This window comes from Numenius arquata, chromosome 10, assembly GCF_964106895.1.
Source record: "Numenius arquata chromosome 10, bNumArq3.hap1.1, whole genome shotgun sequence".
Taxonomy (NCBI): domain Eukaryota; kingdom Metazoa; phylum Chordata; class Aves; order Charadriiformes; family Scolopacidae; genus Numenius; species Numenius arquata.
This window is the reverse complement of record NC_133585.1, coordinates 27,618,326-27,644,845: the sequence shown is the minus strand read 5'-3', so window position 1 is coordinate 27,644,845 and position 26,520 is coordinate 27,618,326. Positions and strand designations below refer to the sequence as shown.

At 40.4% G+C, this 26,520-nt stretch overlaps 1 protein-coding gene across 1 annotated transcript; it reads left to right on the top strand.

The window, feature by feature from the left end:
• The first annotated feature begins 16,460 nt into the window (after positions 1-16,460).
• LSM6 (LSM6 homolog, U6 small nuclear RNA and mRNA degradation associated) lies at positions 16,461-24,026 on the top strand. Its single transcript, XM_074155090.1, has 4 exons — positions 16,461-16,487; positions 17,448-17,552; positions 20,855-20,968; positions 22,483-24,026. Exons 2-4 carry the CDS (start codon positions 17,459-17,461, stop codon positions 22,515-22,517), a joined length of 243 nt encoding a protein of 80 aa, XP_074011191.1. The 5' UTR covers positions 16,461-16,487; positions 17,448-17,458; the 3' UTR covers positions 22,518-24,026.
• The last annotated feature ends 2,494 nt before the right edge of the window (positions 24,027-26,520 follow it).

Below are 26,520 nucleotides of genomic sequence, written 5' to 3'. Positions count from 1 at the left end.
AACCTCCACAGTTTGCCTAGGATATTTTTTCTCCAGGAAACATACATGTCACAATGCTTAGCATCCTGTAAGACTTATAATAGTAGTAGTAATCTTATTGTTGTCTTCTCAAAAAAGCCTTGCAGGTTGTGTAACCTCGTTAACTTTTTTTTTTTTAATTTTACAAATGGAATAACTGAGAAGGATTACGCCATTGACAAGCTTGTAAAGCGTTCAAAATTGTCAGTGGCATAAATGAGTGGTTCCCAAACTGTGATGCACATACAAGTAGTTGTATATAAACTCTGGGTGGTATATGATGTAAAGTTGCCACTGCTAATGAATGAACCCTCTAAGATAGTGGTCCCCAAAGCGCGGTGCACCCAAGACAACCTGTTGGGATGCAGGAAGAAATTTTTTTGTGTGTACCATTAATAAATAGTAAAAAAATTTTCATTTAATGTATTTCATCTTTGGCTCATCCTTTTTTAATTTCTATTTTATGTATGTTTTATAATGTACATAATGAATTAGTACAGTCATACATGTATATAATTTATAAATAAATGATTATACATATACAGAGGGAGCATGCTCAAAATTTTTTTGCTGATAGGGGTGCACGATCCAAGAAGTTTGGAGACCGCCGTTTTAATGATCAGTCCCTAAGTGACCAAAGTGGGCCTCCCATAATTTGACAATTCTCCTCTAAAAAATTGGCAACTGTTTCTTGGAGCTTCATGCAAAGATCACTGAAACAAATGGGTGAAACAAGTGGGTTTGGATCAGGCCCATAAGAATTAGAGCAGCAGAGATAAGAGTAGGTATCTGGCATTCTGAATCCTGCTTATACAGCCCTGCTGACATTACATGCCATAAAGTATTATATAGATGGAGAGGAGGGAAAAAGGGGTTATGTGTAATTCTGCGTAGCAAGAGAGTAGTTTTATGGTGAATACATAGATAAATATGCAAACCAAGTATTGCTATGGGGCAAGATAAACACTTTTTAGATCACAGTAAAGGGTATAGTTAGGAAAACATAAATTTAGCTGTCAGCTATGTACTTTTTCTACTGTTGCACAACATAATCAGAAAAAGTAGAACACTTGACACTGCTATTCTAAAGTAACCAAATACACAGCCCACAAGTTTTGACAAACAATGGCATTCTATCGTCTTAAAAATGGGTGCCATCTTATTCCTTAGCCCATGAGCTGTCCACAGCTTTGTTGCTAACAAGAGGGACTTTGTGCTACAAGACAACAATCCTTTTCTGTCATGGATTTATTTTATTATTGGCGGCTACGTTTGGGTGGCATTGATCAGCGCTAGTTACTGACCACAGTGCCACAGCTCTAACAGGAGGTGAGCTTATACTTGATGCCAATCACGCTGTCCCTCGAGCAGTTCAAATGCACTTATTTTTTTTTGTCGGATCTGAATGATGAAGAAGGGCACCTGAAATATAGCTGTTGCTGCCACTGCACTCTAGAAGTGTTGCGATGTAATGCAACGCTTTTATGCACCAGAAACAATTCTAACACTATAAAAAAAGGTAGGTGCATTTATTTAAACGTCTAAAATCAATCATCAGCTACCAAGAATAGATCATGTCTGAAAAGCTATTGCTTATCCTCCTCAGTTTCAATAGTAACTTCACTGTAGGCCTGTCTCTAACTGGCGTAAGTGACTGGGAGGATCAGAAGGAGGAAGCTTAGAGCGTCAGCATATTTTTCTTGCTGTGGACCTCCCTCCACTAATCGAAACTTCTTTCAAGATCTCTCAGCTGGCTTTTGAGCTCTATGCAGAGCTACTGCAGCCCTTCCCAAACGAAATTTTGCATTGTACCAGATGCAAAAAGGTGACTGATGCATCCAGAACATCTTTAATTAAATAAAACACATGGTTATTAATAATATTTAATTACAGAGGATATCACTGAAATTACATTAGCTCTAGAAGAATGCGCAAATATAAATTCAGGGCAACATTTTAGCACTGACACACTACTACTACGCTTTGGTTAATATGATCAATAGGACATTGACTGATGGGTCTGCACTGGATTATTCTCTAGGTACTGGCACACTTGTGCTATGGCTGCTGCTGTAATTTCAATCTATACACAAGGGAGGGACTCAAATTATTTCAGAGGGTGCAGAGGGGCTCATTCATTAGTCTGGCCTCATAAAAGCTTACTCTGCTGCAAATATGTAACTGGCAACACCTATTTTAATGTAATTAAAAGAGTTCATAAATCAATGTCGCAACAAGTATCCCCCTTTAGATATACCCACTAATGATCTTAGCTCTTAGGATACAGCTTTCCTTTCCTTAGTGTCTAGGTCACAGCATCCGGTTGGCCTTTCAGTACTGCAGAAGCAGTGGAAGCCACTAGTCCAGTGGCTACAAGGACTCTCCGGCATCACTTTTGAATCCTTGGCTGCTGCTCAACAGACTTGCTTGCCTCCACGTCCTGGAAGAGCAGGCAATGCTGATATACCTGTGTCTCTCTGCTGCACTGCCTCAAAGTTCACTGCTATCGTTAGTGTAGCAAAGAGGTCCTGTTGCTGCCTCCAAGCACTTTACAATGACAATATATTTTCTTAAGGTAAGTCCCGTTATGGCCTTTTTATAAAAGGGGAAGCTGAATCACAAAATGTTTAGGTGGCTTATCCAAGATTACAAAGCAGCATCAAAGTGGTAATTCTTATGTAACTCTTGGGGAAAGCAGCATATTTCACTGAATCATGCTGCCTCCCAACCATAAATAATGATACTTCGATTCAGCACTTTCAGATCTATGAGCTATTCTGTCCCTGACTGATGGCTAATGGAATCAACTGCTTTTATCCTCCAAAACCTGAAGAGAAATAGGGTATATTTCAAGCTTATCTTATGAGTGAGCCCATTGTGGAAGAGATAACAAGGTGGTGGTTCCCAGGAAACTTTTCATTGTAAGACTAAATAGGCAATTTTCCGGAGACACGCATATAATATTTAAAAATAGAAACTCCAAGGGAGCACAGACTGGCAAAAGCACACCACGCAGAGAAGGACTAGGTCAAACTCATATATCCCCATTCATAACCAGCTGCCCCCCACAAAACCTTTGGGCTCGCACATTAGGTGGGGCAAGGCTGATGAAGCTTTTGAAGGTAGTCTGCCAGATGCAGACAGGTGGACCCCAAAGCACAGTGCGCTCAATATCCAGGTTCATCCACTACCTCTTCACCAACAGCACCCTGTTCTGCTGTTCACAGAGGTGAACAAGGGGAAGGGCACAAAGCCTACTGTACACCTTCATAAGGTTTATGTTTATCTGAACATGGTTTCTGTTATTGTTTTATAGTCTGGAGCATGTTAACAGGAGATAAAGAGGAAAGATGGCTGAGGAATTAAATTATCTATAGTGCTGAGCAAGCCTATTTCAGTCCACTGTGGTTTAAATTTGCCACCTGACATGATAAGGTAGAAAAGGTTATGTTACTCTTCAGCTCAAAATGCACCTGTCTGGAAAGCCCTAGCATCCTTCATTAGAAGGGATAGTGCATGACCTAGCATTGAGGTTAATACTAATATGTTCCCCTGGAGCCATGACTGTGGTCCCTCATTACCATTATCCTCTGAATGTTGTTCTAAACACTGGCACCCTAATTGATAAACAGACTCAGCCAGTTTCAGACCTCAGAGACCAGCGACTAGAATTTGAGATAGCTACCCTTTGAAACAGGCAAGGAGAGCTTTTTTTTTTTTGCATTAGGTGCCTGCAGAACTTTAATCAATCTTCATATGATGCCAATAGTTCACAGATAGAGCTACAGTGCAAAAGGAAATGGGTTATCTTTTCCCACTGCGAGCTGCTATTTCTGAGGAGCATTTGATGCGAGTCTGAAGTAACCATGCAATCTGAATTTGAAAGGACCATTAACCAGGAAAAATTAACAAAATACATAGAAATGACTGAGCTCGGATGGCCAGTTTTCCAGCTATGACCTTTAATTCTCCATAAAGAGAAGGTGCTTTAAAAAGTCAAACATTCTCACCAATCTGGTTATTTAAATAGAATGGTGAATGATGCCGCATGTGCGGAAGGAATCCAAAATCAGTTTGGGGGTAAGAAAAAAAATGCAGTTATAACCCAGCCTTATTTAAAGAAGAAAAATTCATATTCAAGCACATGGTATATTAATTCATGAACCTTATACTGTGAGACTAGTATGTGCTCCCTGACACTAACCGCTTACCTGAATCATAGCCAAAGCAAACAGATGAGATGAACTTCACGCACCAAGCATCAATGAACCAGTACTGGCATTCATAGGCAAGTAAAATTCACCCCTACAGAATGTGTTCTTTCCCTATCCTATCTAATTAAACACACAGAGATTTGTTACCCATCTGAGGGTACAATCCTCGAATACCTGCTAACATAACTACCTCTGAGTTTTGTAAAGAAGAAGCTAATGACAACAAAGCAAGTTACTAATCACATATAGGTTTAAACCTAAGGCTTTTAAAAGAAGGAGCATATGAGTTCCTGGTCCAATATGCATTTGTTTAAAAATGATATTATCATAACACCTAACGATACAAGTCACAGGCCATCACTCTCTTGCACTTGGCACTGTATAAGCACACACAGAAGCAATGCGTATTCCCCAGACAGTTTACAATTCAGTTATAAACAAAGATACAATAGAGGGATACGGCATGGAAAGCACAGGCAAACAATGAGATTGGTTGATGTAATGCAGTAGATTGAAAAACATTGCTTTGATGTGGCTCTTCTTCTACATTTCTACCTTCCAAGTTAAAAATAGCTAAAATCCCTTAATTTCTTCCCTAATAGTACTTTCCCAGGTGACCATATGCCACAGGGATGCTACACGATCACAAATGGGAAAAATACCAAAGATCGTAAGGGGAATGAGTCATGAAGCAGTGAGACATGTTCTAAAAATATTTACAAATCCTTAATTAGAAAAAAAGGGGCTGTTGCAAATGACACTTCTTGGGCAAGAGGATTCTTTGTGTGGACAAATGGCACATGTGACTTAACAAATGGCAAACTTCTCACACAAGACTAATTTTCAAACTGCTTATGAATGTCTCTCTCCCGAATTTCTTCTTCAATTTTTCCTTAAACTATCCTGAGTCTTACATATGGAGAAAGAACAAGCTTAATCGGAGCAACTGTAAGCCTTTCATCAATTCAATTACCCGTTTAAGGACTCACTCATTGAACTTGGCCATAAAATGTTAGAGTTGCAGTGCTGCTCCTGTCTATCAGCTTGTGTCCCCGAATTCTTTGTACCCTCAGGGATGTTTTATCTTTTGAGAAATGTGACTGTCTGCCTTTTGAGACTGGCCTCGGCAGAGCTCCATAACCAATATATTGACAGATATAAGGTAGCATGGAAAGTGAGGCAGTTCACAACTTGTGTCTGTCAAGCTGCTTTCATCTCCACACACAGGATCTTTTAAAACTATTACAGAACCTTTCAAACCATTAACTTACATTAATGGCATCTGATTAGTATTTTTTCCCAGGGATCTATGGATCTACAGCAGTATCACATCATACCTCGTTTCCCAGTATTTTTACTTCTTGGAAAATATAATTATCGTATCTCCAAGCATACAGAGAACTGATCTTGGGAATGTTCCTTAGCTGTCAGAAGAACAGGTTCAAAATGGGGAGAAGAATTCACTGATACTGCCACCATTTCTGACATTTTTACTGAAATGTGAGTTGATTATTTCTATATGTAAACTTGAATTTGCAGTTTCTCTTTCCTGCATTTTGAAGAGGGATGAAGACAGCTGTTTCAAAGTAAATTAAAAACAATCACCTCACCCCTAAGAACATACTCATTCATAAATATTAAATTCAAAACAATAGAGGACTAGCTGTGGAACATTACAGGCATCTTCAGTGAGGTCAACAATCATTTCTGATTTTGCAGGAATAAACACAGATATGCAGCTCTACTGACATCAACACTTCCTTTTTGGGCTAACACTACACAGGTTGGCCAACACTATGATTTTCTCCTTGTTTTACCTTACCTGAATATTGTTGTTTCTGTGCACTGGCACTGCATCTAGGGGAACGTGATGGTTCAGATCCTGCTGAAAAGCATTTTCTTTTAAAATTAAGATTTCTGCAAAGATAATAGAAAACAACAGAATTACTTCTGTTTGTTCTTTCACGTCCTTAGGACGTTCCTTCAAGATCAAACTGCGAAAATACCAAAAGGCATGATATTCAAAGTGGATTTTCTTGAATTTTATTTTAGAGGAAGTGAATCTCTTGATGAGATATATCTATATGTGTAGAGATACATATATATATATATATAGATGCCCACATACTTTAATTTCCTGTCTTTAACCAAAGTCACCAGCCTAATGTTAACACAAGATACTTACTGGACCTTGAGAGTTCTTGCCATTTAATGGCCTTTTCATCTTATGCTCTTGTATACAAGGTTTAATAATGGTGCAGGTTTAGAATGATAAAATCTTTCAGTCAGGAGCTGGAAGCACATTTAAGAAGGGACTTAAGAAATGCACATTTTAAATCAGCCTTTAAAATCACTGGCAAGTATTTCCTAGTCAAAGTAGGAAATTCATTGGTCTAATGTACAATGATAGATCCAGGTTTTGGAATGAATGCCTGTCCTTTATCTCAGTGAAATAATCATGTGTCCAGCTAACGGTAGACTATATTGCTGTCAATATCACTTTCAAGTTATTAGGTCCAATCAATGCTGGATAAAAGGAAAAAAGGTGGTCAACAGGCAATCTAGCTTTCAGTTTAACACTCCCTTGAGGATTTTCATTATCCTTTCCTTTTCTGTTCTCAAGGTTAGCTCTAGCTAGACTATTTCTAGCTTCAACTTCCTGGAGATAATGCACATCCACAATAGCCTTGCTCCTCCAACGTCAGTGTGCCCTTCCACCTGAGTAAGCAGAGTCCTGTCTTTTTTCTATTATTTGTGACCTTTTCCTGGGTTAAAAGGTCGCTCCAGAAGCAGACAGGTTTCACTTCTTATGGTGATTGCAGTGCAAAAAGCAGGCTTCTACCTTGTTAGAAGTGACATCACTGTACATTAAAGACATCATATCTCCTTTCATATTAAAATGCCTGTCAGTTCTGCTGCTTGCAGGCTGTAAATCTGCCACAGTATCCTGTGCTTGGGAGCTTTCATTATGAAAATATAGAAGATAAGCACTCCGCTTTACTGTCAAAAGGAAAAAGTAGTCTGGTAGTAATGAGGTTACTTGAAAAATAAATACACAATTTCTTAAACATGGGTTATTTGACGTGGGGCAATTTTTGAAAGCAGTCCTTTTTATTTCAATTCCTAAAAAAATTCAAGCTTAAAACCCAGTATGAGTAAAGCATGAATATACAGTCCTGTAGAATTTATTAATGCATAGATTTTGCACTTGCTCATGCAGTAAATCATTAGATTTTCCCTTTGACTTTGGCCCTCCAGCCTTGAGAGAAATGACACACCAGAATTTAACCTCTTTTTCATCTTTATATCATACAGATACAAAGAGACTTGTTATGTTCTGCAAGAAAGTGACAACATTCAGCGGTTAGGCATATGACCAGAAAATATAGAGCATAGAAACATACGTCCTAAACAGCAAAGAAAAATATAAAAAAATATTGATCATTTTCTCTCATGGCATCATTAGGATATTAATAATACCTTGCTATTACATAAAGCCTTTCCCCCATTGATCTGAAAGCACTTTAGATAAATCATTCTTCTTGTTTTACAGAAGGGAAACTGAGACACAGAGAGGCGAGATGACCTGTCTAAACATTTGAGAGCAGCTCAGCAACAGAAGTGAGAACAGATCCCACATCTCTAGAATAGCCTGTCCAGTACTCGACTTGCTTATTTCAAACTGGAAATTTGCATCGTTTGCTGATGTACCTCTGAATTGTTCACATAGCATGTGATAATTAATTTATTATTCATTATTGGGCTAAAATATCACAGATAGTGCTTTACTATAAAAAAAATAAATCTCCTTATCCATGTTGTGCGAAAATACTAATCCAGTGCTAGTCCCCATTTCTATTAGAATTCCCTCCAACTGAGGAAACTTCAGCACATGAGCACAGCATGAGTACTTTCATCTTCCAAATGACATATTCCATTGTCGATACTCTGTTTGAGAAGCTGAAATGAGTGGCTCAACAGTTATTTATGGACGATGAAGCCTTTCACCTCCAAGGCATTGATTTTAATGTCTGAACCCTACATCCAGAGACAGAAATATATATTTAGGTTGTGCTGCGTGCATTATGTGAAATCAATTGGTAGTGTCTGTTCCAAGCAGACAAGCGCAAAGGTGAAAACCATGAAAAACTCAAACACAAAAAGATTATTTGGATGAGGAAGGTGAATGCATAGGAAAAAATTTAGTAGCTGAGGAGATGCCATGGTTTGGATACGGCCTGAAGAGGCAAGACCAGAGGATTCCACGTCATGGAGGAAGCAGAGCATTTTTAACTCAGTGAAGCTGGAAGTGAAATGAAACAAGAAACCAAAGAAAAGCAATGCATGGTACAAACACAGTTTGCTTCTTCACCTTCTAGTTTCTCCTGAATACAGAGGGAATTTTCTTCTTTTTCTTCTGTGTAGAATGAAGTCCTCTGTTTATGTAGAGCAGAGCAGAGCGAAGTAATGGGAGCCATAGTTCTTTAATGATCCGAGTCATAAGGATTTATAACCCATTTTACAGCAACGTTGCCAACACCTTCCTAGCCACAAAAGCCTGCAAGGACTGGCTGTTGTATCGTCTCTCTTCTCCTCAGAAGAGCCTTTTCGAACTTTTTCGGTTTCACAGTCACAAGTCTTGTCTGTGCTGAGTAGTTTCTCCACTGTTTTGAATGTCCACGTGGGTCCACCAGCAGTAGCAAGGATGCAATTTTTAATGACAGGTGGTCTGAATTGCTACAGGGACTTTACGCTACTGCTCTCTAAATTTTCTAGGTAGGATTAGGTGAGTGAGAAAACATGGGTGTTGGTTTTGCCCTAGAGCTCCTACAATTCCTAGGAGTAGTGGAGCTGCACTGATAGCACAGATGGCAGTTTTGCCTGAAAGCTGAAAAATGGACCATGGAACAGCGAGTCAGTTGCCCTGCATCATTCCTCTCTCCTAGAAGATAATATTCATTCATACCTGCTAGTGCAGATCTGGAACAGTTAGTATATAACCTTCAATATTGTTTTATATAATTTTTCCAGTAATACATTTTTTCTTGTAAAAGCAGTCAAGACTAAAGTATATAGGAATATTTTCTTGCATGTGTGAACACCACGGAATCAGATCTGAACAGTGTGTTTGAGGTTTTTACTACCTCTGAAACTGCAGGCCCTGAGAACTGGTTCACAGGCAGTCACAATGTATTGACAGATCTATATTTATGGATAGCATCCTTATTTTCACTAGTGTATCCATTGAAATGATAATAAAGCTTAAAAGTCAGGACAGATGCATAATGTACTCGGTTAAAAATTAACTTCTGACTTATTATGAAAATTTATGCTTTTGTTTCATTCCTAACAAAACTGTTTATCTTGCATATATACAATTTCTAGTCCTCCCTTTTGATTTTACCTAATTTTGTTGCTACATTGCAAAACAATCACATTCCATTTTGTTCCCTTAACTTGAGAAATAATGATTTTGTAGTCAATGGCCAAGAATTGAGGCCAGTGAAAAATACCAGCTCACAAATGCTCTAGGAGTGACCTAACATTGACATTAAATCACATCTTGTCTATGAAGAAATTGAGTTCTCTAGCTAGTGAAGGCACAGAAAGAACAGAGTGATTATATGACAATCTCCATTATTTTAAATACTTAATTGTTTAACTTCCTGGATTAACAGTAGGTTAAATATTTATGTTTAAAACTACTGAAACTAGGAATATTTGAGATTTTTCTACATATATCTTCCCTGTTTTCCCTCCATGTAAAAAATAATTTATAGTAATAAAAAGAGCTTCTTCCATCTAATCAAATTTCTTTTAATTGAATGTGGGAACTGAGCCACTGAAGATGCAACCACCCTGGAAGCCTCTGACAGAGGCATATGAGAACCCAGGTATTCTGAGTTACAAAAAATACCATCATTTTTGCCTATTTCCAGTATCCTCAGAACAGTAACATGTCTCAGCAGAGTAAACATTGACTTGGTAGCCTCTTCACATGCCTTCCACCCTGACTAATATCCAGGAACACATCCCTCACATAGACAAACTGAATCATCTTGGAATACTTATTTTCTCTCTCAAATTCAATTATTATTTCATTATTTGCATTCCAGTAACGTCTAAGAAGGTTCTGCATAGTCTACAAATATAAAATAGCAACAAAACTAAAGGTTTGCAAGTCCAGAGTTTGAAACCTTGATCTCTTTTTTCATGTCTTTATTTTCCAGTATTTTTTCTTCGTATGCGTCAGCAAATGCTTTGAATTTCACAGTTATCTACACTTCTTTTTTATATAATGTTGCGGTCTGTCAATAAAACTCAATTTGCTACTATTACAACTATTACTTAAACTGTGCTGGCTGCCCCATACAGTGAAGTAGCACTGCTAGGTTCAGGCTTATGTCTTACAATTTCTGGAAGACTGAAACGTGTGGATGGAAAAAAACCTGCTCAATTTATTTTAGGCTTGATCCCTAATCTGCTGCTTGCTGAAATCCATGGAAAGGCTCTCAGGCTCTTTCCGAGGAGAGGCAAAAATACGTTTTCCCCATATATGAAATACCTGTGGAGGGTCAGGTAAATGGAAAAATTGAGTTGAGAGGCAAGAAGTCAGGTGATGGCAGATTCAGTTAGTTCCCAAAAAGACTTATTCGCCCTGTGAGTCAGATGGTATTTCTTCCTTAGAGCATCAGCTGGATCCTTAACTGGAAAGGGCCAGAGAGGGTCAGAAAGGTGACTGAACACTTTTTAATCTTCCTTCTTCACTGAATTTCAGAACAAGGTATGGATTGTTTTTACCACATTACAAATTAGAGCTGCCTCAGATTTACTTGGTATGCCCAGGTCTGCGTCAGAAGCATTTCTGGGGAGCTGGGAACTAACCTTGCAGATGCTTTACACCAGCAGGTCCATTTAAAGTAACCACTTCAGCCTGTCTCTACACTTAAACTTGACACCAGAGTTTTCAACCTGAAGTAGCAAATTAGCATCATTGAACTGGCTATGGAAAAGTTTACATTGAAATGTCATCTGGAATTTATATTCCACACTGGAAAAGAATAGAGAACATGTCAGTCTTTGATGTAAATATTTTAGTAAGTCTAAACACAAAACGGCTATGTCCAATTCCATCATATTTTGGATAGAATCTAGCTAAATGTTGCAGAAAAGAACCAACAGGGGCGGTCCAGTCTTTACTTAATGTAACAGAAAGCACAATTTTCACGTGATCTATTAAGCTACAGGAGAGACAAACATATGACAAAAGGTAGTAATGCCACTTAATCCATACAGGAAGAACACCCTAAGGAAGTGAGCACAATGTAAGAACTTGAAGACATAATTTAATTGGGCTCTTCATAGAATGGCTTGGGTTGGATGTGACCTTAAAGACCATCCAACCCTTCCGCCATGGGCAGGGACATCTTCCACTGGACCAGGTTGCTCAAAGCCCCATCCAACCTGGCCTTGAACACTGCCAGGGATGGGGCCTCCACAGCCTCTCTGGGCAACCCTTCTTCTACCGGAAATCTGTAGGACAAACCCAATGTTTTTTGATTAAGGTCCAATTACAAAATGCATTAACTTTTTAATTGAGAACATGGCTGGAAATCAGCAGTTCTGATGATTTTAGCATAGCATGGGAAATAATGTTGGATAACTAAGCCTTCATTTAAGGGGAAAAAAAAATCTTTGATCTTTTATTGTATAGGCAGAGATTGACTATCATTCCAATGCTGAAAAGCTTCAATTCTCCCACCCAAATGCATGTAAGGGGGTATGTCAAACCTCTCAAGGCTCATGAAAAAGCTTGTCCCTTGGGGAAGCCAAGGAGAGCACTCCCAGGAACTCCCGGGGAGTTAAGTGGACTCTGAAAGCTTCTGGGGATCTTCCCTTTCTTATCTACAGACCTGAAAGTCTATGAGACAGAGAGAAAGCCTCAGGCTGAGTTCTCACATTATTCTCCCCAGCTCCCTGAAGACCTGCTGACAGCTCCCTGTTTACCAGGAAGTTTGCTGAGGAGGAAAAGGAGGGAGGCCTTCCTTTCTGTTGCTTCTTCCTGCACCCTTCAATGTCCAATTCCTCATCCTCAGGACATCAGAAGAGGACTCCTAAGAAGCACAAATCATAGTGAAAGAACACAGCCCGGCAGGGAGGTTATGCTAATTTCAAGAGAGTCGGGAGGTCAGCTTCAGCAGTCCTGTGCCAAAGTGCAAATCTGGCACAGATCTATTCTCTGCACACAGCACAGCCTCTGACAACGCGCAGCATAACACAGAGCCCTCAGCAAAGCATACCCACTGGCTTGCTATCAGACAACAGCCTGGGGGGGCCACAGCAACGAGGGGGAAGCTAATCCCACTCTTGGGGCACAGGAGTTACTTAAGGACTGAAAAGCAGACAAGCTACTTGGGTGGCAAAAGCTCTCTTGTCATGAGGTTGAGCAGCACAAAACATCAATGCGCACAGTGCTGCCTTAGGAATCCCGTGGGATAGCTGTGGAGAAAGCATGTATGGTGCTTTCTTGATCCCAAGTGGATGGAAAGAATCTACACCTAAGAGTCTTATCCTGAATCCGCTTGGAGGAGTTTTGGATCAGGCCAGCAACTAGAATCCATTGCTGAGAGGTTTCTAAAAACAAGCTGTGACAACTATCAGTCTAACAGTTATCTTCTTGGTACCAGCTCATCGAGATGGATTTCTTTTGAGATTTCAGATGTATTTTCAGTAATTTTTAGAGGCATCCTCAGTACAGAAAAGTAATTAGCAAATCTTGCACCAGCTTCAGTGGGAGCAGAACCTCACCTTCCACCTCTCAAACTCCAAAAGTATAATATTATGTTTACTTCAGGGCCCTCAAGAAACCCTGCAATAACAGCGCTAATCTTGAATTGCAGAGTTTCTCCACCTTGACACTATTTCATGGAGGCCGACATCTCCTTCTGCCCCCACGCCCTCAGAGGCTCTGAACAAGAAAAGTTTCCCTGGATTTGGAACTCGTTCTTGGCCTCTTATTTTATTGCATAATTTTCAAATATTCCCCCCCCCCCCCCCCCCCCCCCCCCTCTTTCTTTCTAATCTAAAGTGGCACCAAAGATGATCATTAAAATCATGTGGAAAGCTGTGATTGTGGCCGGAATGGGTTTGTCCTCTCTGACACAATCTTCAGGTGAGGATCGTTTATTAAATCATCTTTTTTTCCCATCTACTGGTTGTAGCCAGGGACTATTTAGGCTGAATTCAAAATCTGCCACAGACATCCTTTTGTCATCTGGATTGTTGCTCTTCTGCATTTAACTTACATAAATGGTGTGCACTTCACAAGAAATACAAAAACTGGACACTCTTTTTAACACATTCTGTGTTATATAGCCACCTCGCTCTATGGAAATGCTTTTATTTCAAGTAGCTGGGAGAGAAAAACCTTCCTAACTTTGAAGTGGTTTTTATTGCATTGAAGAGAGACAGAGAGAGACTGTCAAACCCCATTTCATTTTTAAAGTTAACTGTAAAGTTTTAATTAGGTCCTCTGAAGAAGAATTCTGCGATGCTTTATGTTTAAGAGTTAGCAATAGTATATGATCCACTGACTTCTATCGTTAAGTTCAGTTGACAAAGGCCAACACAACTCTTTTCTTTGTAACTTTGTAACCATTTATGTTTGAGGTGAAGAAGTTAATATGGAAATTTTGTGAGCTGGGAACGACTTCGAACTCTATCATTGTAATTTATGACCTTTCATCTAAGGCCAAATGTAAAGGCAATCACAATTGTTCTATATCTCAAGGCCAGCACATAGCAGATGTATGAAATTTGGAGTGTTAGACATAAACTTTTATTACCAAATTATAAATAATTTCTACCACTTACAATGTTCACCTTTCAAGTTCATCTTGATTCAAATGCAAGGGCAGCATCTCGCTGATTTCCATGAGTTATATAGCTGGAAAAGCTCTGTCACAGAACAGTATGAAAGGATAAAGCAATGCAGTATTTAAAAGAACCTACAGATAGCAAGGTAAGTAATGTTTTAGATCAAAATCCTTTTTCACCTAGACGATGAGCAAACAAACAAAAGAGTATCATTAACCAACGACATCTTAATTTTATTTTCAGTCTTGAAGCTTTGAAATCTTTAAGGAGTCCACTGAATATGGACTACTTAAATCCTTTGAAGACCACCTTCCTGAGGTCACTGGGGTTTTGTCACTCCGGAAATAACACATTCTTTAGGTTGCCTAATAACAGATGTGATGACATAATCTTCCTGGATGTACAAGATGGGAATTCTCTTCCCAGGTGTGAATCGCGCTACACCAAAGTGCTCAGCAACACATGCCTTCCTGCGTGAAGGTTAATTTACCACTGGGAACAGCATGTGAGACGGCTTTTGAGACCCACGGCAAACCAAGGAAGATTACCTACGATTTGGGTTCATGACTTGGTCTCAAACCACAAAAGAAGGGAGCCAAGGATACAAAACTTGCCATTCTCAATGCCTGTGATTCAAAATAGATGTGTTTGTGAAGTTAGTAGGGTATGAGGCAGGAAAGCAGAAGGATTTTGTTGGCTGACATCAACCAACCAAAGTATCCACAGACATAGATATATGCCTAAACTAGCTAGAAAGCAGCCTAGCAAGCAGAAGGCAAAATAGCTCAGCAGGTTCTGACGGCTAGCAAAAAAAAAAGAAATACATGCTATAAAAAAGACAAGCTCATAAGAAATAAAACAAAGAGAAAGGCTCCCAAACCATAAAATATCCCTAGTTGGACTTGCGAAGTTGTCATGAAAATTTACCAGCCCAGGTGTGAAAAATCTACTTGCCCAGTCTTTATCACCGAGATAAATAACAACAAAGACCGGAATACTCCCTTATCAAAGCGCTGTGCACTGAAGCCGGGCAGCCAAATAAAACTTTGCAAGCCTGCTCCCCAGAGTAACTATTTTACGATCCTTTTCTGCTTCAAGTACTTGATATAATCAAGCACAGTTGGATGTTCCTGATTAACATGACGGTTGCCTGGAAACACGGGCACAGTGTGGCCCAACTTTCCTGGCTGTGCCTGTGCCTGAACTCTGGGACAGCCAGGTGAATGGGGTCAGGTTTGCAGACCTCGCCTCTTAAAGCCTTTTAGCATAAGCTTTGAGGGAAAAGATGTTACCGGATACCTGTTCAAAAAGAGAAGATAAACAACTCCAAAAGGAAGAGAGAATACAAATCTGCGTTCTAAAAAGCCATAGCACACTTTCTTCGTATCACGAGAATTAACAGTTTCACCAAGATACTAAATCAATAACGGAAGACTAAAAATCCAGTCCAGAAGCTCTCACAGCTGATTAACTCCTGTCACGGTACTAAATCCCTTAAAAAAAAAAAAGTATTCTCCAGACATTAGGGAATAGTGGGGAGAAAGGGAAAAAGATGGGTGAGAAGATGAGGAGAAGTAAAAGACAAAAGTACAGCTTCTCGTTGTGCCATATTCTTTCCAGGTGTTTTTTTTTTTTTTAAAAAATAATATATATCTCTTTGCTTCTGTGTTCACTAATTAATCTGTAAAACGAACTGAGCAACACCTTCCTCTCCAGCTCTGGTACAGACATCTACACTGAGATCTGCAAGACGAGCACATATTTCTCCAATAAGCCCCATGGAATTAATGGAATCTCATTATAGTAGAATATAATTATAGAGAATTGTAGAATTGCCTGGGTTGGAAGGGACCTTTAGGATCATTGAGTCCAACCATTAACCTGCCACTGCCAAAACCACCACTAAACCATGTCCCAAATGTACTGGATCATGAAGTTTTTCCTTCAGAAATCGATAGGATTTCGGGATGTGAGTGTAAGCAAGCCATAAAAAGCGCATCTCCGTGAGGGAATAGGGGTTTAGCCATGAAGGGTCCCTGGGTGAAGCCCTGTCAGCACACCCTGACGGGGTTGGGGGGGGGGGGGGGGGGGAGTCATATGAAAAACCCATAGCGCTTTTAGGCCTTAGCACTGCGAAACCAGCCTCTCACGGCCCCAGCGCCGGGGCGGAACCCACCCGAAACCCCACACTCGGGACCGGGAGCTGGAACCTCACCTCACGGGCCCGCACGGATGAAGGCGGGCAGCGGCCGCCCCTTCCCGCCCACAGGCCCCTCCCTCCCTTCCCGTGCCTTTTCGCCACCGGCGCGATTTGTCCCTGCCGCCGCGCCGTAGCGGGGCGGTGCTGACTGGGCCGGCGGGAAGGGGCGCAGGCGGCGGGTGAGTAGGGGCCGGGGCGGTCAGGCGGCGCTGGGGGGCCCTTCACGGGGGGAAGGGGGGGGGCTCCTCGGTTATGTGGGTGGGGGAGCTCCTTTACTTCTCGCTGCCGCTTGCGTGGCCGTTACTGGTGTCCGTTGCAGCCGTTGGTTCTGCTATTTTTTTTTTAACCTTCGTGAGGGGGATGTAGAGCTGCCCGGCGGTTCAAAACGCGGTTGGTTTTTTGTTTTTTTTTTTCCATGAAAGGTCGGGCTATAAAGTGCCGGCATGGCCCGTGGCACTGTGAAGTGTGTGTAGAATCATAGAATGGTTCGGGTTGGAAGGGACCTTAAAGATCATCGAGTTCCAACCCCCCTGCCATGGGCAGGGACACCTCCCACCAGACCAGGTTGCTCAAAGCCCCATCCAGCCTGGCCTTGAACACTTCCAGGGATGGGGCATCCACAACTTCCCCGGGCAACCTGTTCCAGTGCCTCACCCCCCTCACAGTAAAGAATTTCTTCCTGATAAATTTGTGAGCTGAGATCAAAAATCCTCCTCTTGCTGCTGCAGCACAGACCTATGTGTATAGAGTGTGTACCGGCTTCTCCCTCCACCCCCTAAAGATACAAACCACTTCTTACGGCTTAGCTTTCTAATTTTAATAAAACCATTTAAGCAAAACGCGTTACAGGGATGATGAGGCCTTTGGCTCTGTTGGAAGTGTACAAGATGTGGCAAACAAGGATTACTAATAGTTTCAGAAGTAATAATTTTGGCATAAAAATGCCAAAAGGAAGATTTAATGCTACAGCTCTCAGAGCTCTGTCTCTCCACCTCCACCCTTAAGGTTTTTATCTCTTTTCAACATTTTCTCCTACTGAAAGTATTACGAGTCAGGGGACTGCCTGTCAGTACTGAGTGTTTAAGACTATATGTGAGCATGTTGCTTATCCAAATGTTTTCTTTCACTTCTCTTCCCAGAAAAGATCAAGATGAGTCTACGGAAGCAAACCCCAAGTGACTTCCTAAAACAAATCATTGGAAGGCCAGTTGTTGTAAAATTAAATTCTGGAGTTGATTATCGAGGTAAGTTCTCCATCTGTCTCTCACACTGAGTGAAGTAATTGTTTGGGGAGGCTGGAACAGATGCATTGCTTTTGAAAAGCAAAACAGTGGGATCCAGAATCTTGGAGTATGTGAATATAGATCTCAGAATGGTGACATTAAAAATTGAAAATCAGCTTTGGAGAGACTGATTAAAAGAGGTTAATGGTGGACTTAAGAGATTAAAATTACTTATCTAAATCATTAGTTTCCTTAGTCACAGATGGTTAGACTGGAGTCTTGGGACGATTCTGATTTTCTAAACTGTCCAGAAAAGCTTCAAACAGAAAACTGTGCTATCAGTCATAAACCTGGTCTTATATGAGAGATTAAAGAGTTGTTTACATTCTTGGTCAAACAACTGCCTACACACGTGTTGGGTCAAGACTCATGCAGATATAGGAGAAAGCTTATTGTGGCTTTTACTGCTACATGGCCAGCTCATTTTAACAGTCCAGCAGTTTTATTCTGGAACTCTTCAGTCTATCTGTATACCTTCATGCACTGTATGTAGGATCATAGGGTTTTTTAAGCAGCAAATTAAATTTCTTTGTTCAATGAAATGTTCTGATCCTAATCCCATTAGGATGAGACTATCAGCCTGTCCAACTTTTTTAGTACTATCCAAACTCAATTAAAACTATCATGTATTTCCTATTGTGCACAATTTAGACATTTCATTCTGAAATGACTTAAACATTACGGTACTGCTACAGATAGCTTTAATTCAATTGGCTCAGCTTAGCACTTGTGAGAAGAGACTTGTTTGTGCTGTGACAAGGAGTCTTTGTATTACAACAGTTTTAAATTGTTATTGTTCACTGGCAGAGCATGCAGTGCCTTCTTATCCCCTCCTGTTCCTCTTTAGTGTCTCTCAGCTTACAAAATTTGCCATCTGTCACTTCTTTGAGAACCTCATTGTCTGAGCATTTCAGGTGGGGTTGGTGGTTTAAAAACTTCATGGCTTCTCATCAGTGTTTGGCCTCTGTAAATTCTTTCTTGCAGGAGAATGTAGCAACAGCTCATTAAAGTCAACTAAAGGAAGTCATCATTTACCTAGAGGTATATACAAGGCAGGGCCAAACCAGTTTTGGCTTTTGGATGCACTTTCTGTTTTCTTTGAGAATGTTGGTACCTTCTGCTCAGTAAGATCCATTTGCAACTGCTACTCTACTTTCCCCTCAACAAAGCTAGTTTAACATGCCTACAGGCAGACCTACCAGAAATTGAACCATAGTTCCTTTGAACACCCTTATTTGTTACTGGATTTTTTTCCCCTCCCTTCTCCACCTCTGCACTTGATGTGATTCTGCAGTTAAAAACCTGTACACTGTTCTCATCTGTAAAGTATGCACTCTGTTTTCTGCAGAAACTTGACCAATGTTTTTAAAAAAACAAACATTAAAAGAGCCAGCATCTCAGCCTTTTGTTGTAGATCTGTCTAGATTTTCCCTCTACACAGTGTTGCTAATTTTATGTCTGTACCTCCACCCTCTGAGCCACCATAAGCACAAACGTGGCCTAATACAAGTGTTGATGTGTAACCGTAAAATGTCTTGATTTGCTGCCAAGTGCTGTGCACGTCTAAGGGAAGAAGCCCTGGGAAAGTAATCGGTGATAAATTAATATGTATGATTTCTGTATGTTGAGATGGATATGTACATGAAAACATCTCTACATATAGATAAACCAGATAAAATACTAGCCAGGATGGGCAGTGACAATATTTAATGCCATTAGTGGCCTGAGAGTAAACACAAAGAAAAGGAGGAAGAGAGTGAGACAACCATGAATGCACTCCCAGAAAAGAGTTTGAAAATGCTGCATTTATGGCTGAGTGGTAGCTTAAGAAAATCCACAGAGTCCAATTTTAGTTTTGGACAAGTATTTTTTTTGTTCTCTATTGTTACGTGGAGCACTCAGGATTACTGAGGTGAAAGAGAGTTCTGACTTTTCCGTGGTTTGGGGTTTTTTTGGTGTGTTTAGTAACACTTTGTGAGCAGTCAGTTTTTCCTATGTGTGTGGAAGCAGAGGAAAGAAAAACATAAAGGAAAATAATAATCCTCAAACCATTACAGGTTGGCAGGAGAACTGTAATTCCTAATTATTTCATGGAAGATATTACAGTAACATGTTTGAAAAATGAAAGCATGTCCTCAAGGAGGATTCTCAGACTGGAGTTTCTTCCCCTCCCTGAGTACAGCCAATACACTATATTTTGAGTTTTAATGCCAGGTAAAAAATTAGGTGTTTTTCAAACAGAGGAAAAAATTATTTTAGTAGCATTGTCTATGTGTGCAAGGATGAAGTCAGGAAAACACACATGCAAGATGGAGACGATTAATACAGCTTTTTACAAGTTCTTTTGTGCATGATTAACAAGTCAGATTGCATTCTCTGAGTAATTCTTTACATCTGTTAATCCCCACATTCAGCTCTTAACAAGAAAAATCTGTTTGTTGATCAGGTGAGTTAGTCTGTAAACCACCATGGTTCTGATCTTAAGGGTGGATGTAGACACCAAGGGGTGATTTTTAAATGAAAAAATGCCATCGTGCTGCCATCACGTAGGAAGTACTGTGTGATCAAGGTACAGCCTTCAACAGGGGCTGAGAGAAGTGAGAATATAAATACTTGTCTAAAAGCAAGTGCATATTTTCCTGATCAAAAGAACATCTAATATTACAAATGGCAGGGATTTTTTTTCTTGAGTTGCATTAATTAAACTGTAATTTTATTTTTTATGGGAGGATTACAGTGTCATTTGAAAACCCTTTTGCCTGTTGAAAATTATGTAAATTTTGTGTACACCAAAACAGAGACCTGCAGTCAATATTCTAGATCTGTAAGCACAAAGATAAATATGAAAAAGCATGTATGGTATCCTGTATTAAAAGGGTTGTTTTTCAGCTTCATTCTTTACAAGTTTTGATGAAAACTCAATTTACTTAGCCTTGTCCTTAGGTTACACAGTTACACTTAATGTCACAGGTTTTCAGGTGTGTGGCTTAAAACACAAGTGAGAAGGGACAACTTCACCTTTAGAAGTGGAGATTGTCAATATTTCGAAAGTTATGCCTTAATGACTTCTTTCCCATATTAACTGATAAAGTTGCTACTGGAGCGTCTGGAGTTCCTCACTCTTGGCTTAATTCTTTGAAGAATACTCTGATCCACTGACTCGTCTGGACAAGCTTAGGCTTTTTGTGTTCAAACACAATGCATTTTTGTTTATTTTAAAATGAGTTTAAGCTGATTCACTTTTAAACTGTCACTGTCTTCAGGTGTCCTGGCTTGCCTGGATGGGTATATGAATATAGCTCTGGAACAGACTGAAGAATATGTAAATGGACAATTAAAGAACAAGTACGGGGACGCATTTATCCGAGGAAATAATGGTAACTCCTCCTCCTTATGTTATTGCTAAGGAGAAGATTGTGTTTTGATATTCTGGATTTGAGGAGTGGCTGAGGTGTAGACAAGCTGCCTGTAAAAATATTAGTTTTAGGCTTTCTTGGAAACCTTAACATCTTTACTTTTTACAGTTTCACTTTTCAGCGTCTGTGTTTTCTGCATTCCTGTGGCCCTTTTTGTCTCTGAACTTGAAGTTAATTTAGAGAAACACGCTCTTTTCTAACCTTCCTTAGAGCTTATTTCCTGTCATTTGACAGGTTTACTCTTTTGCACTTACTGCCTGCTTAGATGGCCTCTGTTCCAGAGTTGTTTCTGTGTTTTGCTAGGCAGACTACTGCATACATTTATGATACAGTACAGATATTGATGACACTGTAATATTTTTCTTGTGATGCAGTTGTCCAGACCTGAATGAATGCTGTTCATTAGACTGGAGGCTATTTTCTTCTTCACAAGTAAATATTTTACCGCCATTCAAGAAAAACGCTTGTAATTTACTATTGAGCCTTTGAATATTCCAGTGCAGTAGGTGAATTTTAGTGCATTTCAAGGACAATCCCAGGCTCCTGAAATGTCTCTGGTACAGCCTAACTGATAATAGCAGGACATGCCAGGGAGAAGAATATCTAAAAATAGAGAAGGTTCACAAGTCAGATGCAAAGAGACTTGTAGAGAAGGTAAATGAAGCAGAGTTTGACCAAGTTACTTGAGAAGAAAATGGAGGACAGGAAGGAGGGAGGAAGTGTAAAGAAACAAGAACCAAATCCCATGCTACAAAAAGTCAAAGAGAATGTGGCAGCAGTGTGAAAGAGTGTTCTAGGAGGAGAAATAATCCTTGAATGAGACCAAAAGCTTTTTGCAAGGAATTTAGATTATTATGCCAAGGAGTGCAGTGACATTACAGCTGGAGAATTAGTTTCAGAAATAAGAATCTTTTACAAAAGTCAAAACAAATGAATGAGAGGCAGGAAGCTGAAGAACAGGCTGAGCAGAGAATTTAAGACATCCCAGGTTCAGGAGCATGATGCAGTTTCATGTTGTGAATGGATCTGTTCTGGGGATGTCACCAGCCAAGCAGAGGGAAGAGTCTCCTCCTTCATAGGGAATTGTCAGCTTTGCCTTAAGTGCTTGGGATTTCCAGCTTTTGTTTAAAGATCCTAACATTAGTGCCCGACACCTGTAATTCCGCTGCTTAGAAACTCTCTCATGCCCCATTCAGTAATGCTGCAGGGTAGCTGGCTTTATTCTTTCTCTGTTCAACCTGCATCTGCTGGAGTATAGTTTGGCTATGAGTATAATAAATGCTGAACCAAAGTAATACATAATGTGCAAATTTGATAGCATTTCTTGAAACCTGGACTTAAAATTTCCTGACTTTGTTCATGCTGAATGGGATTCATCACACTGTTGTACAAGCCATGGAAATAAGATGTTTGAAATAAACAGGCAAACTATTTAGCAGGGCCCTCTTATGTATGCCTCTTTCTCTTTTTCACAGTATTGTACATAAGCACACAGAAGAGGAGGATGTGAAGATGCCAGAAGGAGGCTGTTTCCTACTTGTGAACCTCTTCGAAGTGATGAGCCCTATTTGATTTGTAGTTAATAACCCACAGGTGAAATAGACAAGTGTTTAAATATTTTTTTTAAATAAATGTAAACTTCCTGAATGTTTTTGTTTCTAAGCATTGCTTTGTTTCACTGTACAGAAAAACAATAAAAGAGAAGCATGTAATAGTGCCGCAAGACTAATTCAAAGCAACAGCTTGTTTAATTATGCTAACAGTTACAGAAAGACTGATTTGAAGGTAAGCAGGCGTGGAGTAATTGCAAATCACAGCCTTGTATTGATGGCAAAACAATAGTTTTACTGATGTTGGGAAGGGAAATGCTAATGTTTTGGTTACAATGACCTGTCCCTTTTGGAAAACACAAGGTCAGCTTTAAATGCCAGTCTAGTAAGAGTCATCCGGTAAAAAGTTCAGCTGTCCAAAAAAATCTTGAATTGTGGATTGAATCAAGGGATGTAGCAGTGACACTTCAACAGTTAGGGGTGGGGAAAGAATTGAATCAAATGGAATAAAGCCCGAGGGGTGCAAAGGCGGCTCTGGGCCAGCTGAGGAAGTCAGTCACAGGTGAAAGGCTCACAGTTGGTATGCCAACGCAGCTAGTAGCTGCTTCACCCCCTGCCTCTGTGCCCCCCACCCTACCCCAGCTTGAAGTTACCTTTTTTCCCCCTGCACCTCTACCAAACACTGGACTTCTTCAATAAAAAGCAATTTTAACTAATATCTAAAGCTACTCCTGAAAACAGACTAGGAATCTAAAAGCTTTTGTAAGCATGCCATACGTATCCCTCTTCAGACGGTTCACTCTTTTTCTCCCATCTGCTTCCCCCCCAACCTAGTACCACCTATATATGCTTTTTCTTTATATGCTAGCCAGAAATGAGAAGGAACACATTAAGCTTGTAGTATGGGGTATGCATTAGGGAGCAGGAACCTCTGTTCAGGCAACGGAGTCAGAACTTGTTTGTTTATATTTTGCAACAGTGCTCCCAGATAATTAAAGCCCATGAGTAAATCCAGCTCAGTTTTACAGGGATACTTATACCAATTTATAAAATATCTTTTCTCCTTTTACATGCAGTCAGCCAAGAAAAAAAACTCAACGTTCAGATATTTCTTAGTCTGAGTGTTGCTGCACTTACCCAGATACTCAGAATGTTTCCTTGCTCCTCTAAATAAAGTTATAAGTTAGGGTAATGTACCTCATGGTCAGGTTATTTAGCCAATTTTCTTAAATGGGTTTTCTGAAGCCCTGCTTTATTCTTTGGGCAGTTTATAGTGCTTCCAGGAACAAAAATACTTCTAGTTGAGGATGGATGAACACAGGACAGTTGTGTGAATGTAACATGTATTCTAGATTATGAAGTCACTATTCACTGTGAGGTATATAAGAAAATTTGTATTAAAGATGAGCTGTTGTAATTCATATTCAAACTTCTGAAGTAGCTAAAAAAATTAAACATTTAATTGCCACAATCACTGACCTTTATGTACATTGTACAAGATTATTCCTCCTTAATTCAGTTTTCAGCCCCGATGTTTAAATCAAGTGAACATTTAAGCTTGACTTCAATTAGGCAGTCAAATACTTGGCTGTAGTCTGTTTTGAGTTGGATAAAACATTCACCTTGGATTTATTTTACTTATCTTTTAGATTTTGTTTTGGCTTACTGTATTCTGTAGGACAACATACCAGTGGCAAGTAAATCAGACGCTGGCCAGGCAGCTTTCAGAACAGCACATGGAACACTATCCAAATTTTAAGGTGAGCCATGCCATTATATATGTATGTAAACATCAAAGTAGAATAGTGTATTTCACAAACTTTTGATGCTTAAAAATGCCTCAACCTAATTCATGAGATCTTTATCTCATTGGGAGATACAAATAGTCTTACAAACACAATATATCTTCATACACAAAAGACTGCGTTAGATACTAATATTCATGTCCTTCATGTTAGCTTGTTTACCATATCCTAATGCTCTTGCCCCAATACCTGTGCATAAAATGTTTTTTTCATCTAGATAGGACTCATCTAGACAGGATGAGGCTCATCTAGATAGGACTGACAACAAAACATTCCTTGAGCAGCTTACAAGTGCTTGTCCATCCCTTGTCTCAGAAGCATGCACCCAAAATTAAGTAATCCAGAAGTATAAACAAAAATTATTTGAAATTCAAAGACTAAAGCTGCATTCACTTACATAGTTAGTACTCTCATACAATGAGATCACTTCATGAAAGCGAGGCCATTCAACCACTACCCCACCCTGCTTCCATGGGCTCAGTTCGCAGGCTCTAGGAAGAGCACTAACTCTGGATTTGCTTCATCCCGTGCAAGTTTCTTGCACTTGAAAAGCCAAACTAAGCCACATCTCCTTAAATAAAAGCCTGGCTGGGAGCAGCAGTATGGCATATCCTGTGGAAATGAGAGGAAGCAAGACAAGAAGGAGGCAAGTACTCACTGTGTGGTGGAGCAACCAGAAGCGAGATTACTACTGGAGCCTGGAGTCCCCTGGACTGCCCCTATATAAAGGGAACAGAGCATGCTGGGAAAGTTTTTCTTTAAAGGTGTACACTGCTTGACCACTCACCTTTACAATTTGTTGCCACCTGTTTCCTAGTTCAAAGGGAATCTAATGCAAACAATTCTGAACGTTATTTGAGTTCTTTCTAGCTTCCCCTCTCCACCCCCCCAATGTAACAATGACAAAACAGCTACCCAGAGCCCTTCTGGGTATGACTTGCTCATTAAGCCCTGAGACTCCCACCCAGCTCCGAAAACCAGCTGTGCCCTACAGCTGGAGGTTTTGGCCATGTTGTTCATGGTGGTCAAGAAAGCATAAAAGTGCACAGTGACGGCCACCGAACGTTTGACTGATGGTACCAAAACAATGCCTGATCTATAATATGCCAACCCCTTCCCCCAGCCAGCTCCAGCCCGGTTTTGAAAGCAGACAGACTGTGGAGCCAGCAGTTTCAAATTCTCAGGTTCCTGTGCCAGACTGTTCTCTGAGGCTATGAAATCAGGTGGGAGGAGGCTTTTCCTGAGCTGCTGTATTGATCCTGACCGCAGGACCCTTGAATGGTTAGGAGTCAGTGACCCACACAGCAGCTTTGGGCTGGGCTGCACACCTGGAGTGGCTTTCAGGTCTCCATTGGGTGCACGCACCCCATGGCTGCAGGACACCTCCATCAGCTCATCGTAACGGAGGAGCCTGCAGGCAGCTCCCACTTGGCACCGTGAGTGCCCCCCTGCCTGGCCCTGCCTTTATCTAACAGAGCAGCAACAAGTTTTCATGAGAATATCCTTTAGAAAGAGGGTTGTTTTCTTGTAAGGAAATTATAAAATAGGTCAAGTGGTGAAAGGGAGAGCTGCTCACCACGGCTGGGGTTGCATCTGTGCAGCGCACTGGGAAAATCCATCTGGGCTCTGTCCAATGCTACATGAACATGGGGAGCCCAGCATCTGAAGGGACGTACAATTTACTGCTGTCTGTATTACTTGTCTTATTTAAAGCAGTCGTTAAGCTACTTGTTGCTGGGTCTTTCTTTTTGAGATCCAGAAAGAGCCCTGCATCATTTCTCTCTCTCTCCCCTCAAACCTCTCCTCCAGTGCAGAACAGCTGCCCAGGTTGCAGTAGTTACCAAATAAAATAAAGGGTTGTTTGGTGGTTTTTAGGCTGAATTTGTAAGGGAAGGAGGCTCATGTTACACGTTCCGTGTGTGTATGTGTCAGTTCATTCCCAGCAGTAACATTTGAATCCACTGTCACACTTCAGTAAGTGGTATAGAGGAACAGCAAGAATAGCCAACTGGTTAGAAAAGGAAGGACCTGCCAGTACTTCTGCCAACCTTCTGTCTAACTAGAGTCAGGAAAATATCCTCTTTTCCCTGGTCTCCCCAAAACACAGAGCCACAGACATGCACAGCTCATGTGCCCGAGATGCCAGTTTGTAGGCATT

Excerpts from the sequence above, each read along its gene's own strand:
- LSM6 (XM_074155090.1), top strand. The coding sequence starts at position 17,459 with ATGAGTCTACGGAAGCAAACCCCAAGTGACTTCCTAAAACAAATCATT. Across the intron at positions 17,553-20,854 it reads TTCTGGAGTTGATTATCGAG|GTGTCCTGGCTTGCCTGGAT; the intron begins GTAAGTTCTCCA and ends CACTGTCTTCAG. Across the intron at positions 20,969-22,482 it reads ATTTATCCGAGGAAATAATG|TATTGTACATAAGCACACAG; the intron begins GTAACTCCTCCT and ends TCTTTTTCACAG.